Source organism: Mizuhopecten yessoensis, unplaced genomic scaffold, assembly GCF_002113885.1.
Source record: "Mizuhopecten yessoensis strain PY_sf001 unplaced genomic scaffold, ASM211388v2 scaffold716279, whole genome shotgun sequence".
Classification (NCBI taxonomy): domain Eukaryota; kingdom Metazoa; phylum Mollusca; class Bivalvia; order Pectinida; family Pectinidae; genus Mizuhopecten; species Mizuhopecten yessoensis.
The window spans coordinates 307,884-325,891 of NW_018480037.1; the positions used below are offsets into that span (position 1 = coordinate 307,884).

The window sequence follows — 18,008 nt, forward strand, 5'->3', positions numbered from 1 at the left end:
TAGGCCTATATTTACTAGGATCTTCCATTCCTCTTTAACCTTTATATTGTGCATTTATATTAGACAATGTCCATGTTAAGGGTATCTTTCCAAGAGTAATAGTTTTTTGAAACAATATTTTTAGTGGTAACGCAAGGGAGGGTAGGAGACTTTTTACAATAATGGGTGACAGATTATCTGGTCCAGATGGTTTTTGACTTTGATAATTGATATTTGATCCTTAACATCTTCTTCTGTAATGAAAATATATTATTAAAATTAAGATGACTAATGGGAGGTACTTCTATATCTAAAGTGTAAGTACTACCATCAGAAGATTTAGAAATAGAAGCAAAACAATTCTTAAGTGCTTCAGCTTTGTCAATAGTATGAATCATAACATTACCACCAACTCGTAGGGGATGAGAGGCATTAATAGAGTTTGACATGTTACTTATTGATTTGGCTATACGCAACCTCTTACCTGGTGGTACTGTCTTATCTGATAAGGAATTCTGTAATTTCTTAAGGTAGTCGTCTTTGGTTTTCTGATTAAGTCAATGATTTTATTACGTTTATTTCTAAAGTTGAGCCAGTCACTATCCTTATTAGTATTTTTTGCTTTTCTATGTAATCTGTTTTTCTTTCTCAAAGTAGACCTTATTAAATTTGTCATCCATGGTTAATCATTCGGACGGATTCTAATTGTCTTGAAGGGGACGTGCATGTCAGTCAGTGTTTTTATTTTAGTTGAAAGGATGACTTATGAATAACTATTTCAGTGAAATGTTTACAAACTCTCGGACATATTATATGCCTACGGAACCCATCGGTATTTTAAGTGTACAACAACGGAATTAGATTTTCTAAGTCCGTGGTACAGCTCAGTAATCAGTAAAACTCGAAACCTTGCCGTTTAAAACTGATGCTCAACACCATTCGAGTACCCTACTATCCTACTATCAAATGACGTTTTTTGATAGTAGGGTACCCGAATCGAATTTAGGTTTGTTCCCCGGCGGAATCGTCTTTTTCCGGTAGTTACGGAGGGAAACTCCACCATCTGCTGCCTCCATTTTTAGCGCCACCAATGTAAAGTTCATTTGCTGCCCCGATCCCGCCGCTAATCCAATACGATGTCCATCTGCTGCCTCCATTCTTGTGATCCACCAATATAATGTCCAACTGCTGCCTCAATCTCTCATCTCCACCAATACGATGTCCATATCTCTGCTACACCAATATAAAGTTCGTTTGCTGCTTGATACGGCTGCTTCACATCTACGATTTCCATCTGCTGCCTCAATCTCTCGGCTTCATCCTACGCTGGCATGTCCATATGCAGCACAAGTACAATGATCACTGCTGTCTCGATCAATCTGCTCCATCAGTACGATGCCCCCCTGCTACTTCCATACCTCCACTTCACCAGTGGTGGAGTAGGGGGATGGAGGCAGCAGACGTTTATAGCAGAAGGAATATCGAACATCGTATTAGTTGAGTATAGGGATGGAGGCACCAGATGGGCATCATAACGATTGAGAAGACGACCATCGTACTGATGGAGCGGAGGGATGGAGGCAGCATATGAGCGTTATACTGGTGGAGTAAAGGAATGGAGGCAGCAGATGAGCGTTATACTCGTGGAGTTAAGGGATGGATGAGCAGATGAAGGTTATACTGATGGAGTGGAGAGATGGAGGCAGCAAATGAGTGTTATACTGATGGAGTGGAGGGATGGAGGCAGCAGATGAGCGGTATAATGGTGGAGTGGAGGGATGGAGACAGCAGATGAGCGTTATACTGGTGGAGTGGAGGGATTGAGACAGCAGATGAGCGTTATACTGATGAAGTGGAGGGATGGAGACAGCAGATGAGCGTTATACTGGTGGAGTTAAGGGATTGAAAGAGCAGATGAGTGTTATACTGGTGGAGTTTAGGGATGGAGACAGCAGATGAGTGTTATACTGATGGAGTGGAGGGATGGAGGCAGCATATGAGCGTTAAACTGGTGGAGTGGAGGGATGGAGGCAGCAGATGAGCGTTATACTGGTGGAGTGAAGGGATGGAGAGAGCAGATGAGTGGTATTCTGGTGGAGTGAAGCGATGGAGGCAGCAGATGAGTATACTGGTGGAGTGGAGGGATGGAGGCAACATATGAGCGTTATACTGGTGGAATGAAGCGATGGAGGCAGCATATGAGCGTTATACTGGTGGAATGAAGTGATGGAGGCAGCATATGAGCGTTATACTGGTGGAGTGTAGTGGATGGAGGCAGCAGATGAGCGTTATACTGATGGAGTGGAGGGATGGAGGCAGCATATGAGCATTATAGTGATGGAGTGGAGGGATGGAGGCAGCATATGAGCGTTATAATGGTGGAGTGAAGGGATGGAGGCAGCATATGAGTTGTATACTGATGGAGTGGAGAGATGGAGGCAGCAGATGAGCATTATACTGATGGAGTGGAGGGATGGAGGCAGCAGATGAGTTGTATACTGATGGAGTGGAGGGATGGAGGTAGCAAATGAGTGTTATAATGGTGGAGTGAAGGGATGGAGGCAGCATATGAGCGTTATAATGGTGGAGTGTAGTGGATGGAGGCAGCAGATGAGCGTTATACTGATGGAGGGGAGAGATGGAGGCAGCAGATGAGCATTATACTGATGGAGTGGAGAGATGGAGGCAGCAGATGAGCGTTATACTGGTGGAGTGGAGGGATGGAGGCAGCATATGAGCGTTATACTGATGGATTGGAGGGATGGAGACAGCAGATGAGCGGTATACTGGTGGAGTGGAGAGATTGAGTCAGCAGATGAACGGTATACTGATGGAGTGGAGGGATGGAGACAGCAGATGAACGTTATACTGGTGGAGTGGAGGGATGGAGACAGCATATGAGCGTTATACTGGTGGAGTGGAGGGATGGAGATAGCAGATGAGCGTTATACTGGTGGAGTGGAGGGATGGAGACAGCAGATGAACGGTATACTGATGGAGTGGAGGGATTGAGACAGCAGATGAGCGTTATACTGATGGAGTGGAGGGATGGAGACAGCAGATGAGCGGGATACTGGAGGAGTGGAGAGATGGAGGCAGCAGATGAGCGTTATACTGGTGGAGGGGAGGGATGGAGACAGCAGATGAACGGTATACTGGTGGAGTGGAGGGATTGAGACAGCAGATGAGCGTTATACTGGTTGAGTGGAGGGATGGAGGCAGCAGATGAGCGGTATAATGGTGGAGTGGAGGGATGGAGACAGCAGATGAGCGTTATACTGGTGGAGTGGAGTGGATGGAGGCAGCAGATGAGCGTTATACTGATGGAGTGAAGGGATGGAGGCAGCAGATGAGCTTTATACTGGTGGAGTGGAGGGATGGAGGCAGCATATGAGCGTTATACTGATGGATTGGAGGGATGGAGACAGCAGATGAGCGTTATACTGGTGGAGTGGAGGGATGGAGGCAGCATATGAGCATTATACTGGTGGAGTGGAGGTATGGAGGCAGTAGATGAGTGGTATACTGGTGGAGTGGAGGGATGGAGGCAGCATATGAGCGTTATACTGGTGGGGTGGAGTGGAGGGATGGAGAGAGCAGATGAGTGTTATACTGGTGGAGTGGAGCGATGGAGGCACCAGATGAGCGTTATACTGGTGGAGTGAAGGGATGGAGACAGCAGATGAGTGGTGTTCTGGTGGAATGAAGCGATGGAGGCAGCAGATGAGCATTACTGGTGGAGTGGAGGGATGGAGGCAGCATATGAGCGTTATACTGGTGGAGTGAAGCGATGGAGGCAGCAGATGAATGTATATTGGTGGAGTGGAAAGATGGAGGCAGCATATGAGCGTTGAACTGGTGGAGTGGAGGGATGGAGACAGCAGATGAGCGTTATATTGATGGAGTGGAGGGATGGAGGCAGCATATGAGCGTTAAACTGGTGGAGTGGAGGGATGGAGGCAGCATATGAGCGTTAAACTGGTGGATTGGAGAGATGGTGGCAGCAGATGAGCATTATACTGATGGAGTGGAGGGATGGAGGCAGCATATGAGCGTTAAACTGGTGGAGTGGAGGGATGGAGGCAGCATATGAACGTTATACTGGTGGAGTGGAGGGATGGAGGCAGCAGATGAGTGGTATACTGGTGGAGTGGAGTGGAGACAGCAGATGAGAGGTGTTCTGGTGGAATGAAGCGATGGAGGCAGCATATGAACGTTATACTGGTGGATTGAAGCGATGGAGACAGCATATGAGCGGTATGCAGGTGGAGTGAAGCGATGGAGGCAGCATATGAGCATTATACTGATGATATGAGCGTTATACTGATGGATTGGAGGGATGGAGGCAGAGGGATAGAGAAAGCAGGTATTTTACTTGTGGAGCACACATGTCATACTATTGGTACTTATAGGGATGGAGGCAGCAGATGCGTGGTATACTGGTGGAGTGAAGCGATGGAGGCAGCATATGAACGTTATACTGGTGGATTGAAGCGATGGAGACAGCATATGAGCGTTATACTGGTGAAGTGAAGGGATGGAGGCAGCAGATGGGCATTATACTGATGGAGGGGAGGGATGGAGGCAGCCGATTAGCATTATACTGGTGGAGTGGAGAGATGGAGGCAGCATATGAACGGTATACTGGTGGAGTGAAGGGAGGGAGACAGCAGATGAGCGTTATACTGGTGGCGTGGAGGGGTTGAGACAGCAGATGAGCGTTATAATGGTGGAGTGAAGGGATGGAGACAGCATATGAGCGTTATGCTGATGGATTGGAGGGATGGAGGCAGAGGGATAGAGTGGAGGGATGGAGGCAGCAGATGAGCATTATACTGATGGAGTGAAGGGATGGAGGCAGAGGGATAGAGAAAGCAGGTATTTTACTTGTGGAGCACAGATGTCATACTATTGGTACTTATTTTCTTAAAAACATATCAACACATGTTCCTGGGTAAAAATGTTTTAATAATCTTCCCAGTTATAATTTCCACTTTTGATTTTTGATCAGACTGATCGATTTCATACAATGTATTAAGGTTTCAGAATATACTGTTCTCCTTAGAAATTTCCTATTATCAAGGATATATATATGCTATTACACCAAAATATTTTCACATAATTATTTAATAAAATACTCGTAAGAAGTGTTCAGTATAAAGTCAAATCATGTCAACTTTTTCTATAACACCATCCAACAGGTTATCTAAAAATATAAAAATGTACAAATCTATACACCCGAGACAGCTTAAAACCAGCTGGAATACTAGCATACTTCAATTTGCTGGAATACTGACATAATTCAATTTTCTGAAATACTAAAATTCTTCAACTAGCTGGAATACTTACAAACTTCAAAAAGCTGGAATACTAACATACTAATTTTCTGGAATACTGACATACCTTCAAAAAAGCCTGAATACTACCTTCAAAAAGCCTGAATACTGACATCTTTCAATTTGCTGAAATGCTGATATACATCAAAAAGCTATAATATTAACATACTTCAAATCATTGAAATACTGACATGCTTCAAAAACACCATTTATTTGGATTCTATATACTGGTACATAACATTATGTAACATTACTTTTACACTAGAAATGTTTGCTGCCATGTTCAATGTTCTAGTTCACCTTACCATGAAAATAATACTGCTACAAACATTTTCATTTATACGGTAATTAAAACAAACTGGGAAGTAGTTCAAGGTCGATAACAACTTACATTTGTAAATGCAATTACAAAGACCTACATATGCAAATAGCACTTACGCACTACATTTAGGGTTATAAAAAACAACACTGTGTAAAAACTGTTGGATATAATATTAAACTCTTGGTTATCATGTCAAAAGATTTAAGGAATGACCAAGATTCTGTTTTGGTATATACGGTATATAACGAAAAAAAATGTGCACTTTGCATAAATCCGCGAAGCTGTTTATGCAAAAAAGTGCACAATTCTTTTTCGGTATATACCGTATATACCAAAACAAAACCTTGGGCATTCTTTATAATTTAATTTTTAAAAAGTAGACAAACACTTTGTAATTGCACAGTTAAAGATTTATTTAATTTTTACGTAAACTAAACAATTGCGCTAAAAAAAAGCTGCGTTGTAATTTTGCATTCTGAAGTGTAAAAAGTAGTTCCATCATCAGTTGTTTTTCTTTTTAGGTATATACGATATATACCAAAACAAATATTATGGGGGAGATGGGCAAAATTAAATTATATACATATAGTTACCATTTAATGATAATAACAACCGAGAAATACAAAGTCATTGAACTTTAATTGAACTGATAAAATGTGTGCACTATAATGTGTTTCATGCTAATTTCATCTGCGGATCAGTATTATGTTAAGGAATAATTGCAATTTTGTTTCTTGCTTGCTTGTTTTATCTGCTATTCAATATATTATTAAAGTTTTAAAAGTGAAAACATGCAGCTACCTGGTTTATATGACCTTTTCATGTAAAATGTTGAAAATGACTGAAACATAGCAATACATATATAAAAAAATAACTTTTAAATTTCTCCAAAAATGAAAGTATGGCTCATGTCATAATTGAAAATAAATAAGGGTATTTTATTTTAGAAAACCAAATCATTAAATCACAGATTTGCTTATCAGGACATCACAGCTATATTCCCAACTCAAATACTGGTTAAACAAAACCTTTATCAGAGACCCATGTAATCTTACTACAGTAGTACAAGTCTATGATTCCAGGCTGATCCTTCCCACACTTGTGCATTCCAACACCTTTGTAACACAAGTGTATAATACAACATTCTGTATCACATGGTTAAAATACATCAATTAATTCAAACCCTGTCACTGTTTAAAGTTATGCGACACCATTATTATAGTTAAAACATCTTTCTGATAGTTATTGATTTTCACAAAAAATTGTACGCTCATATTAGGATGTAATAGAACTAGTACCACATTGTTCATAATTTTGCAGTCTGCAACAACAAAGGGCAAATACAATTGAAATGTTTTGTCATCTCAGATACATATTGTATCTATTAACCCATGAATTCCTCCTCACATTCTGGTTACATACATATTGTATCTATTAACCCATGAATTCCTCCTCACATACTGATTACATACATATTGTACATATCAACAAATGTTTTCCCTCCACACATACTGGTCATACACGTATTGTATCTATCAACAAATGATATCTATCCTTACATGCTGGTCATACATGTATGGTATCTATCAACACATGATCTCTATCCTCACATAATGGTCATACATGTTTTGTATCTATCAACACATAATATCTATCCTCACATGCTGGCCATACATGTATTGTATCTATAAACACATGAATTCCCTCCACACATGCTGGTCATACATGGATTGTATCTATTAACACATGAATTTCTCCTCACATACTGGTTACATACATATTGTGGGATGGAGACAGCAGATGAGTGTTATACTGGTGGAGTGGAGCGATGGAGGCAGCAGATGAGCGTTATACTGATGGAGTGGAGAGATGGAGGCAGCAGATGAGAGGTATACTGATGGAGTGGAGCGATGGAGGCACCAGATGAGCGTTATACTGGTTGAGTGGAGGGATGGAGACAGCAGTATACCGCTCATCTGCTGTCTCCAGCCCTCCACTCAACCAGTATAACGCTCATATGCTGCCTGTGAGGAGGGAATTCATGTATTAATAGATACAATATGTTTGTAACCAGCATGTGAGGAGGAATTCATGTATTAATAGATTCAATATGTATGTAACCAGTATGTGAGGATGAATTCATGTGTTAATAGATAGAATATGTATGTAACCAGTATGTGTGGAGGGAAAACATTTGTTGATATGTACAATATGTATGTAATCAGGATGTGAGGAGGGAATTCATGTATTAATAGATTCAATATGTATGTAACCAGTATGTGTGGAGGGAATTCATGGGTTGATAGATACAATACAGGTATGACCAGCATGTGAGGATAGATTTCATGTGATGATAGATACAATATGTATGTATCCAGTATGTCAGGAGGAATTCATGTGTTAATAGATAGAATATGTATGTAACCAGTATGTGTGGAGGAATTCATGTGTTAATAGATAGAATATGTATGTAACCAGTATGTGTGGAGGAAATTCTTTTATTAATAGATACAATATGTTTGTAACCAGCATGTGAGGAGGAATTCATGTATTAATAGATACAATATGTTTGTAACCAGTATGTGTGGAGGAAATTCTTTTATTAATAGATACAATATGTATCTGAGATGACAAAACATTTCAATTGTATTTGCCCTTTGTTGTTGCAGACGTATGACCAGCATGTGAGGTTAGATATCATGTGTTGAAAGATACAATACATGTATGACCAGTATTTGAGGATAGATATCATGTGTCAATAGATACAATACATGTATGGCCAGCATGTGAGGATAGATTTCATGTGATGATAGATACAATATGTATGTAACAAGTATGTGAGGAGGGAATTCATGTGTTGATAGATACATGAATTCCCTCCACACATACTGGTTACATACATACTGTATCTATTAACACATGATATCTATCCTCTCATGCTGGTCATACATGTATTTTATCTATCAACACATGAATTCCCTCCGCACATACTGGTCATACATGAATTGTCTCTATCAAAACATGATATCTATCCTCTCATACTGGTCATACATGTATTGTACCTATTAACACATGATATCTATCCTGACATACTGGTCATACATGTTTTGTATCTATCAACACATGAATTCCTCCTCACATGCTGGTTACAAACATATTGTAGCTATTAATACATGAATTTCCTCCTCACATACTGGTTACAAACATATTGTATCTATTAATCCATGAATTCCTCCTCACATGCTGGTTACAAACATATTGTATCTATTAATACATGAATTCTCTCCTCACATACTGGTTACAAACATATTGTAGCTATTAATACATGAATTTCCTCCTCACATACTGGTTACATACATACTGTATCTATTAACACAAGAATTCCTCCTCACATACTGGTTACAAACATATTGTAGCTATTAATACATGAATTTCCTCCTCACATTCTGGTTACATACATATTGTACCTATTAACACATGATATCTATCCTCACATACTGGTCATACATGTATTGTATCTATCAACAAATGATATCTATCCTCACATGCTGGTCATACATGTATTGTATCTATTAACACATGATATCTATCCTCACATGCTGGTCATACATGTATTGTATCTATCAACACATGAATTCCCTCCACACATACTGGTCATACATGTATTGTATCTATCAACACATGAATTCCCTCCACACATCCTGGATTAAATAATTAATGTAAAACAACTTGTATCAATTATCACAGGCATTTCTACCTAACATCATGGTTATACAAAGATTTATCTGTGAAAAAAAATCTACACTAGCAACCTCAATATACATCTTCTAATGTACAGGAAGAATCAATCACAATATGCTCAAGTGCACCAGTAAGTTTGATACTTATCTTTAATGGCCGACTAGTTTTGCATTTTGGTGCGTGGCTTCATCAGGACAATTTCAACAACAATTTCCCCACTGAAGTACTTTTTTTAGGGTTCAGTTTATATTGCGACGTATTATAATAATATCTATGGTTTTACAATAGACATGGGCAGATAACTCCTTATTCATGATAATAACCCCAACAATCATACTCTTCAACTAAAAAAGCTATTTTTTTCATTTTCATACTTTTGTTATTTGGAAATGCATTTGCATTTCACTAACTAACAACATATTGTTATCTGTCAATTGCTGGATATCTCACTAAGCCACAAGATCATCATAGATTCTCTTTCATCCAGGCAAATGCATTTTCATAGACCAATAGCATTATAGCACCTCCTGTAATAGAACAAGGAATAATGATATTAAGACTCCTTACCTAGCAATATCCAGCCTTATAATGTGTTTACTGATATAAGTACATCAGAGGATACAGTATACATTAATCACTGTTGTGGCTTGAACATACCAAAAATATAGTCTTTGATTTTAATTCATATGAATTAGAATCACTGTAAAAGTGCTGTGGATTTTTTTTGTCATTTACTAAATAAGTGCAAGAACAGATACTGCACCGGCTTTTCCCGGCAAAACATTTTCCACATGGCTAATTATTCGAAGACATGAACATTTTCCAATTTTAAAGTAGATTTGTGATAAGAAGTTTTCTATAAGACAATAACAAAAGGCACAAGAGGAATTTCTTATAGGTGTAATATGATAGGTATCTCTGTTCCCAGGTTGTTACAACATCCAAATATTACTAACCTGGTCCCAGTCTTAAAACCTTTGGCAGTAATCCTTTGTAAAGAGCTAAAAACCTAAAATAAAGAGGGCAGAGATAAGCTGAAATTAACTTTTATATTAAGTTAATGCATATTCCATGTTTTTGTTGACTAATTATTTAGCAATTATTTAATGGATATTTAATATAAAAGCAAGTTAACAAGACAAAAAACCAGACTGTTTGGTTTTGTTTTGTTTTGTTTAACGGCCTATGCCTCCATGTGTGTTGTGTAAGCGTGAAAGTGTGGGTGTATGCTGGGGACAGTAGATCAAGCTTCTTGTAAATGTACTTGTAACAAAGAATTTTTAATAATTTTTTATTTATTTTTATTTTTAAGTTGCAATAACTTGTTTTAAAACTGTTGTGAAATAAATAAAGTTCATATTTAAACATATAGCTGAGTTAGGGGCTACTCTTCAATATGATTATTCCTTCCAGATATACATTGCTAAATTACAACCAGGTTAAGCCTTTATCTACTCACCCTTCCTCTGCATATATTGTTCTAATTGTAGCAAAGCAGGTGCGGTACTTTATTTGGCCTGGGACTGGCTGGGGACCTTGGATTCTGCTCTTAGCCACATCAAAAGGAATGTTTATACAAGATGCCAGGACTCCCGAACATAATCCAATGGCAAATCTCCGCATCAGGTCGAGTTTCTTATCCTGGAAATGCATGAGCAAGTGATGGGTTTACATGCAAATTTAGGGGGAGGGGGCTTGCCCAATCCTAATCTAATTATATTTATTAAAAACATTAAATTAATTCAGATACCTGGTGATAAGCTTGAAGCTTTTAAGCAAGTAGTTTCATAATTGTATTTAATAAATTTCCTCATATTTGATAGACAATCCTTTGTCCTATTGTATAAGGTGGAAGTCAGTGAGGAGTATTTGACAAAGGGGAATAATCTGATAGTCTCCCTTTTATAAATATCTATAATTACAAATGTAAATGGTAGATATTGCCATACCTCATACTCCGGAACAATGGACTTCACGTTATGGTAGAAGCTGAAGTAGATCATGTTGAAGACTCCATGCCTGCCTAGGGTGGAGGTGAGACCCTTGTTCAACCCTCGCCTACCAAAACCATCCTGAGCAAGGATTTCCTTGGCAGTAGCAATGGTTCCTTTTTGCTGTAAGGGTATAGTAAGTGGTAGTATCATAATAAGTTTATACAAAATCAGTGGTATAGTAAGTAGTAGTATCATAGTAAGTTTATACAAAATCAGTGGTATAGAAAGTGGTAGTATCATAATAAGTTTATATAGTAAGTGGTAGTATCATAATAAGTTCATACAAAATCAGTGGTATAGTAAGTGGTAGTATCATAATAAGTTCATACAAAATCAGTGGTATAGTTAGTGGTATTATCATAATAAGTTTATACAAAATCAGTGGTATAGTAAGTGGTAGTATCATAATAAGTTTATATAGTAAGTGGTAGTATCATAATAAGTTCATACAAAATCAGTGCTATAGTTAGTGGTAGTATCATAATAAGTTCATACAAAATCAGTGGTATAGTAAGTGGTAGCATTATATTTAGATGATACAAAATCAGTGCTATAGTTAGTGGGAGTATTATAGTAAGTTTATACAAAATCAGAGGTATAGTTAGTGGTAGCATTATATTTAGATGATACAAAATCAGTGCTATAGTTAGTGGGAGTATTATAGTAAGTTTATACAAAATCAGAGGTATAGTTAGTGGTAGCATTATATTTAGATGATACAAAATCAGTGCTATAGTTAGTGGTAGAATCATAGTAAGTTCATACAAAATCAGTGCTATAGTTAGTGGTAGTATTATATTTAGATGATACAAAATCAGTGCTATAGTTAGTGGTAGTATTATAGTTAGTTTATACAAAATCAGTGCTATAGGTAGTGTTAGTATTATATTTAGAGGATACAAAATCAGTGCTATAGTTAGTGGGAGTATTATAGTAAGTTTATACCAAATCAGTGCTATAGTAAGTGGTAGTATTATAGTAAGTTTATCCCAAATCAGTGGTATAGTAAGTGGTAGTATTATGGTAAGTTTATACAAAATCAGTGGTATAGTTAGTGGCAGCATTATATTTAGATGATACAAAATCAGTGCTATAGTTAGTGGTAGAATCATAGTAAGTTCATACAAAATCAGTGCTATAGTTAGTGGTTGAATCATAGTAAGTTCATACAAAATCAGTGCTATAGTTAGTGGTTGAATCATAGTAAGTTCATACAAAATCAGTGGTATAGTTAGTGGTCCAAAATCAGTGGTATAGTTAGTGGTCCAAAATCAGTGGTATAGTTAGTGGTCCAAAATCAGTGGTATAGTTAGTGGTAGTATTATAGGAAGTTTATACAAAATCAGTGCTATAGGTAGTGTTAGTATTATATTTAGAGGATACAAAATCAGTGCTATAGTTAGTGGGAGTATTATAGTAAGTTTATACCAAACCAGTGGTATAGTTAGTGGTAGTATTATAGTAAGTTTATACAAAATCAGTGGTATAGTTAGTGGTAGCATTATATTTAGATATTACAAAATCAGTGCTATAGTAAGTGGTAGTATTATAGTTAGTTTATACAAAATCAGTGCTATAGTAAGTGGTAGTATTATAGTAAGTTTATACAAAATCAGTGGTATAGTAAGTGGTAGTATTATAGTAAGTTTATACAAAATCAGTGGTATAGTAAGTGGTAGTATTATAGTAAGTTTATACAAAATCAGTGGTATAGTAAGTGGTAGTATTATAGTAAGTTTATACAAAATCAGTGGTATAGTAAGTGGTAGTATTATAGTAAGTTTATACAAAATCAGTGGTATAGTAAGTGGTAGTATTATAGTAAGTTTATACAAAATCAGTGGTATAGTAAGTGGTAGTATTATAGTAAGTTTATACAAAATCAGTGGTATAGTAAGTGGTAGTATTATAGTAAGTTTATACAAAATCAGTGGTATAGTAAGTGGTAGTATTATAGTAAGTTTATACAAAATCAGTGGTATAGTAAGTGGTAGTATTATAGTAAGTTTATACAAAATCAGTGGTATAGTAAGTGGTAGTATTATAGTAAGTTTATACAAAATCAGTGGTATAGTAAGTGGTAGTATTATAGTAAGTTTATACAAAATCAGTGGTATAGTAAGTGGTAGTATTATAGTAAGTTTATACAAAATCAGTGGTATAGTAAGTGGTAGTATTATAGTAAGTTTATACAAAATCAGTGGTATAGTAAGTGGTAGTATTATAGTAAGTTTATACAAAATCAGTGGTATAGTAAGTGGTAGTATTATAGTAAGTTTATACAAAATCAGTGGTATAGTAAGTGGTAGTATTATAGTAAGTTTATACAAAATCAGTGGTATAGTAAGTGGTAGTATTATAGTAAGTTTATACAAAATCAGTGGTATAGTAAGTGGTAGTATTATAGTAAGTTTATACAAAATCAGTGGTATAGTAAGTGGTAGTATTATAGTAAGTTTATACAAAATCAGTGGTATAGTAAGTGGTAGTATTATAGTAAGTTTATACAAAATCAGTGGTATAGTAAGTGGTAGTATTATAGTAAGTTTATACAAAATCAGTGGTATAGTAAGTGGTAGTATTATAGTAAGTTTATACAAAATCAGTGGTATAGTAAGTGGTAGTATTATAGTAAGTTTATACAAAATCAGTGGTATAGTAAGTGGTAGTATTATAGTAAGTTTATACAAAATCAGTGGTATAGTAAGTGGTAGTATTATAGTAAGTTTATACAAAATCAGTGGTATAGTAAGTGGTAGTATTATAGTAAGTTTATACAAAATCAGTGGTATAGTAAGTGGTAGTATTATAGTAAGTTTATACAAAATCAGTGGTATAGTAAGTGGTAGTATTATAGTAAGTTTATACAAAATCAGTGGTATAGTAAGTGGTAGTATTATAGTAAGTTTATACAAAATCAGTGGTATAGTAAGTGGTAGTATTATAGTAAGTTTATACAAAATCAGTGGTATAGTAAGTGGTAGTATTATAGTAAGTTTATACAAAATCAGTGGTATAGTAAGTGGTAGTATTATAGTAAGTTTATACAAAATCAGTGGTATAGTAAGTGGTAGTATTATAGTAAGTTTATACAAAATCAGTGGTATAGTAAGTGGTAGTATTATAGTAAGTTTATACAAAATCAGTGGTATAGTAAGTGGTAGTATTATAGTAAGTTTATACAAAATCAGTGGTATAGTAAGTGGTAGTATTATAGTAAGTTTATACAAAATCAGTGGTATAGTAAGTGGTAGTATTATAGTAAGTTTATACAAAATCAGTGGTATAGTAAGTGGTAGTATTATAGTAAGTTTATACAAAATCAGTGGTATAGTAAGTGGTAGTATTATAGTAAGTTTATACAAAATCAGTGGTATAGTAAGTGGTAGTATTATAGTAAGTTTATACAAAATCAGTGGTATAGTAAGTGGTAGTATTATAGTAAGTTTATACAAAATCAGTGGTATAGTAAGTGGTAGTATTATAGTAAATTTATACAAAATCAGTGGTATAGTTAGTGGTAGTATTATAGTAAGTTTATACAAAATCAGTGGTATAGTTAGTGGTCCAAAATCAGTGGTATAGTTAGTGGTAGTATTATAGTAAGTTTATACCAAATCAGTGGTATAGTTAGTGGTAGTATAGTAAGTTTATACAAAAACAGTGGTATAGTTAGTGGTAGTATTATAGCAAGTTTATACAAAATCAGTGGTATAGTTAGTGGTAGTATTATAGTAAGTTTATACCAAATCAGTGGTATAGTTAGTGGTAGTATAGTAAGTTTATACAAAAACAGTGGTATAGTTAGTGGTAGTATTATAGCAAGTTTATACAAAATCAGTGGTATAGTTAGTGGTCCAAAATCAGTGGTATAGTTAGTGGTATATTCTTCATATTTTTCTATATCATCAGTGGTATAGTTAGTGGTAGTATTTTAGCAAGTTTATACAAAAGTGCATAATTTCACACTTTTATTTAAAACATAAAAACAAGATCATAGATGAGTGCAACAGCACTTTCCTTCAAAATATGATGACACTTGAAATGGAATTAAACAGATTTAATTTCAAGTAAATGTATTTGTTACAATGTAATTATTGTCGTGTTAAACATCCACCAGACTAGGGCGACACACGATACTACAGACATAAATTTCTGAATAAAAACAGTTCAAATATTAACCAGTCAAATAAATTTGAAGACTGCAGACTTACCTCTGTAAATAAGCTACGCTCTGACTGTAGTTTCACTTTCACAACTTCAAAGGGATTGATAACAAATGCTTCTGTTAGGCCTGAGCACAATCCTGCTAGTGTGAATATCTACAATTAAAATATCTAGACTTCAATTGAAACCCTTGAGGGGGGAGGGGTGTGTGTGTCTTGAACAGCTCAAGCTCAGTATAAGCAGAGTAGAGCTGATGCTAGTTAAATTATTTAATTTTACGGTAGATTTTTATCTTTATCTATAACACAAAACATACCATTAATTACAATTCTTCACAACTATACATTTCAATTTACAAATAATTCTTAAGAGGTTATTTATTAGATGGTTAAAGTAAAAGATGAATGGCACATATCATTAGTATACAATTATGTGTAAATTGACTTACAGCAGATTCCGGGAGGTAGGAACCATATGCAAAAATGCTTTTGTATTGTTCAAAAGTAAAGAACTTGACAGCTCTCTTTGGTGTCTCTGCCATCAAAGGAGGTAGAATGCCCTTGTAGAAGGAAAATGCTCTGTCACATACAAAATGCAAACATCAGTAGTGTGATTTATTTCTAAAAAGAATACAATTTTTAGTTTCAATGCCACAGAGTGGTATATACCTGTAATGGTCAACATAAATATTCTATTGTAATGTTTTTGTAACTGAAAAGCAAAAAAAAAAGAATCTTCAAAAAAACATTACAGATATACATGTAGTGCCACCATGATGTCACATTTTGATGACACCATCGGAAAAAAAATTGTTTGACATGACAAAGTCATTCATCTAACTGCTGTTTTTCCTGGATATTTGTGCTCTTGAAATATGGTCAAGATTTTTCTAAAAATATATTTCAATTCAACCATGTTTGTGAAAAGTAGTGCACATACTTCAAAATCAGTCCTAGCTTCAATCAAATGTGAACAGATATCAGCAATTTATTCTTCATATTTTTCTATATCATTTGTTACATTATGTTTCTATTGGTTAAAAACCTAGCTAAAAAGTGTTATTTTGTGCTTTTTGTTATTTCACCATGACTGCAGTCAAATCTAACACCTGTATTTAAATTATTTTCTATATTTCACTGCATGATAATGTATTAAAGGTATGCATCAATGTACAGTTGAGCTGCCCTCATCAATTCAACTAGTGTTTTGGGAAGCAAAGTGTCTGCCTACAATACCCTTTGATATGTAGTCATTACTCCAGAATGAACATGACCAATCTCTGCTTGGCACACTTACCCTTCTTGTCTATACATCTTACGGAAACAGTCTGTAAGTGAGGTGTATCTATTTGGGTCTTCAGGCCCACGTTGAATCTGGAATCTTGTTTTAATCAAATCCAGAGGATGCATGATTGATACTTCTACAAAACCTTTTAAAAAAAACATCATTGACAATAATTATAAAATGTTTTCATTATGATTATGTTTAACCTTTCCTATTAGTTGTATTTTTTATCCTTATATGTCTACAGCTTAACTTTTTAAGCAGCATATCTGTCTACAGTGAGGATGTGAATCTGATACTTTGCATAAGTGATAAAAATGTCACCAAAACCTAAATATCTATGCAACCAGTTAAGCATTTTATTAACAAAATTTAGGGTCATAATATAATTTGACCTTTGATAACACTGCTTAGACCTTGGCCTTGGGAGTACAGAACTCTGCCTTCTGATTGATTGGCAATGTGTTGCATACAACATTTGGGTCTGTTGTCTGACAAGTCAAAGTCACTGCAATGGAGTCAGGTCAAATCACCGAGATACTTGCCAGTCTATATCATTTTGTAAGGTATTACAATGCATTCTCGAATTGCCCAGTGATAACGTTTCTTCTATGAAATGCATGCAAAACTCTTCTCTGCAGTCTTCATTCAGGGGAAATAACTCCTTAAATTGCAATTTTGAGGGGAACCAAATATTAATAAAGTAATGTTCTGGAGTGGAACAAGCATCGAGAGATCTGTATAGAATGAATATTGTGCTATATTTTTGACACAAGGATGAAAATTGTATCGTTGCATTTTTCGACGATAAAAGCAGCATACGCCTCCTTAATAAACGGGGACCTAAGTTACACGACAAAGCTTACAGCAGTCAATAATTACCTGCACAACCTCCAGCAGAAAATTGCATAAGAGCCAAGACATAAGGACTCCTTGCAGGAGTGCTCGTTGTGGTGGTCGTCATTGCGTGCTTCAGCTGTAAAATAACGTCTATTAAACTACTAAAAACGTGTTCCTTCTGCTACTTTGACCGTAAGGTTTGAGCCTCAGGGATCATACGATGACATATGTGGTTTAAGTGTCCACAATTTTGCAATGTATTACTAAGTTTCGATTTTTTTTAAGTATATGTATCTTTAATAATATTGAAGGCTTAGACAGAAGGATATGATTTTGTTGTATTAT

General features: G+C 35.8%; 1 protein-coding gene across 1 annotated transcript; it reads right to left on the bottom strand.

Annotated features, from left to right (window-relative positions):
• Positions 1-8,762: 8,762 nt before the first annotated feature.
• Positions 8,763-17,998, bottom strand: LOC110442574 (mitochondrial 2-oxodicarboxylate carrier-like). The gene is made up of 8 exons (XM_021486247.1): positions 17,706-17,998; positions 16,836-16,968; positions 15,988-16,117; positions 15,587-15,694; positions 11,328-11,492; positions 10,838-11,019; positions 10,335-10,387; positions 8,763-9,905 (listed from the first exon to the last, which is right to left on the bottom strand). The coding sequence occupies exons 1-8, from the start codon at positions 17,785-17,787 to the stop codon at positions 9,844-9,846; spliced, it is 915 nt and encodes a 304-aa protein (XP_021341922.1). The 5' UTR covers positions 17,788-17,998; the 3' UTR covers positions 8,763-9,843.
• Between the last annotated feature and the right edge of the window lie 10 nt (positions 17,999-18,008).

Coding starts and splice junctions, on each gene's coding strand:
- LOC110442574 (XM_021486247.1), bottom strand. CDS start 17,787: ATGACGACCACCACAACGAGCACTCCTGCAAGGAGTCCTTATGTCTTG. Junction 16,118..16,835: donor AAGATGTATAGACAAGAAGG/GTAAGTGTGCCA, acceptor TGTATGTGACAG/AGCATTTTCCTTCTACAAGG. Junction 15,695..15,987: donor CCTACCTCCCGGAATCTGCT/GTAAGTCAATTT, acceptor TTTTAATTGTAG/ATATTCACACTAGCAGGATT.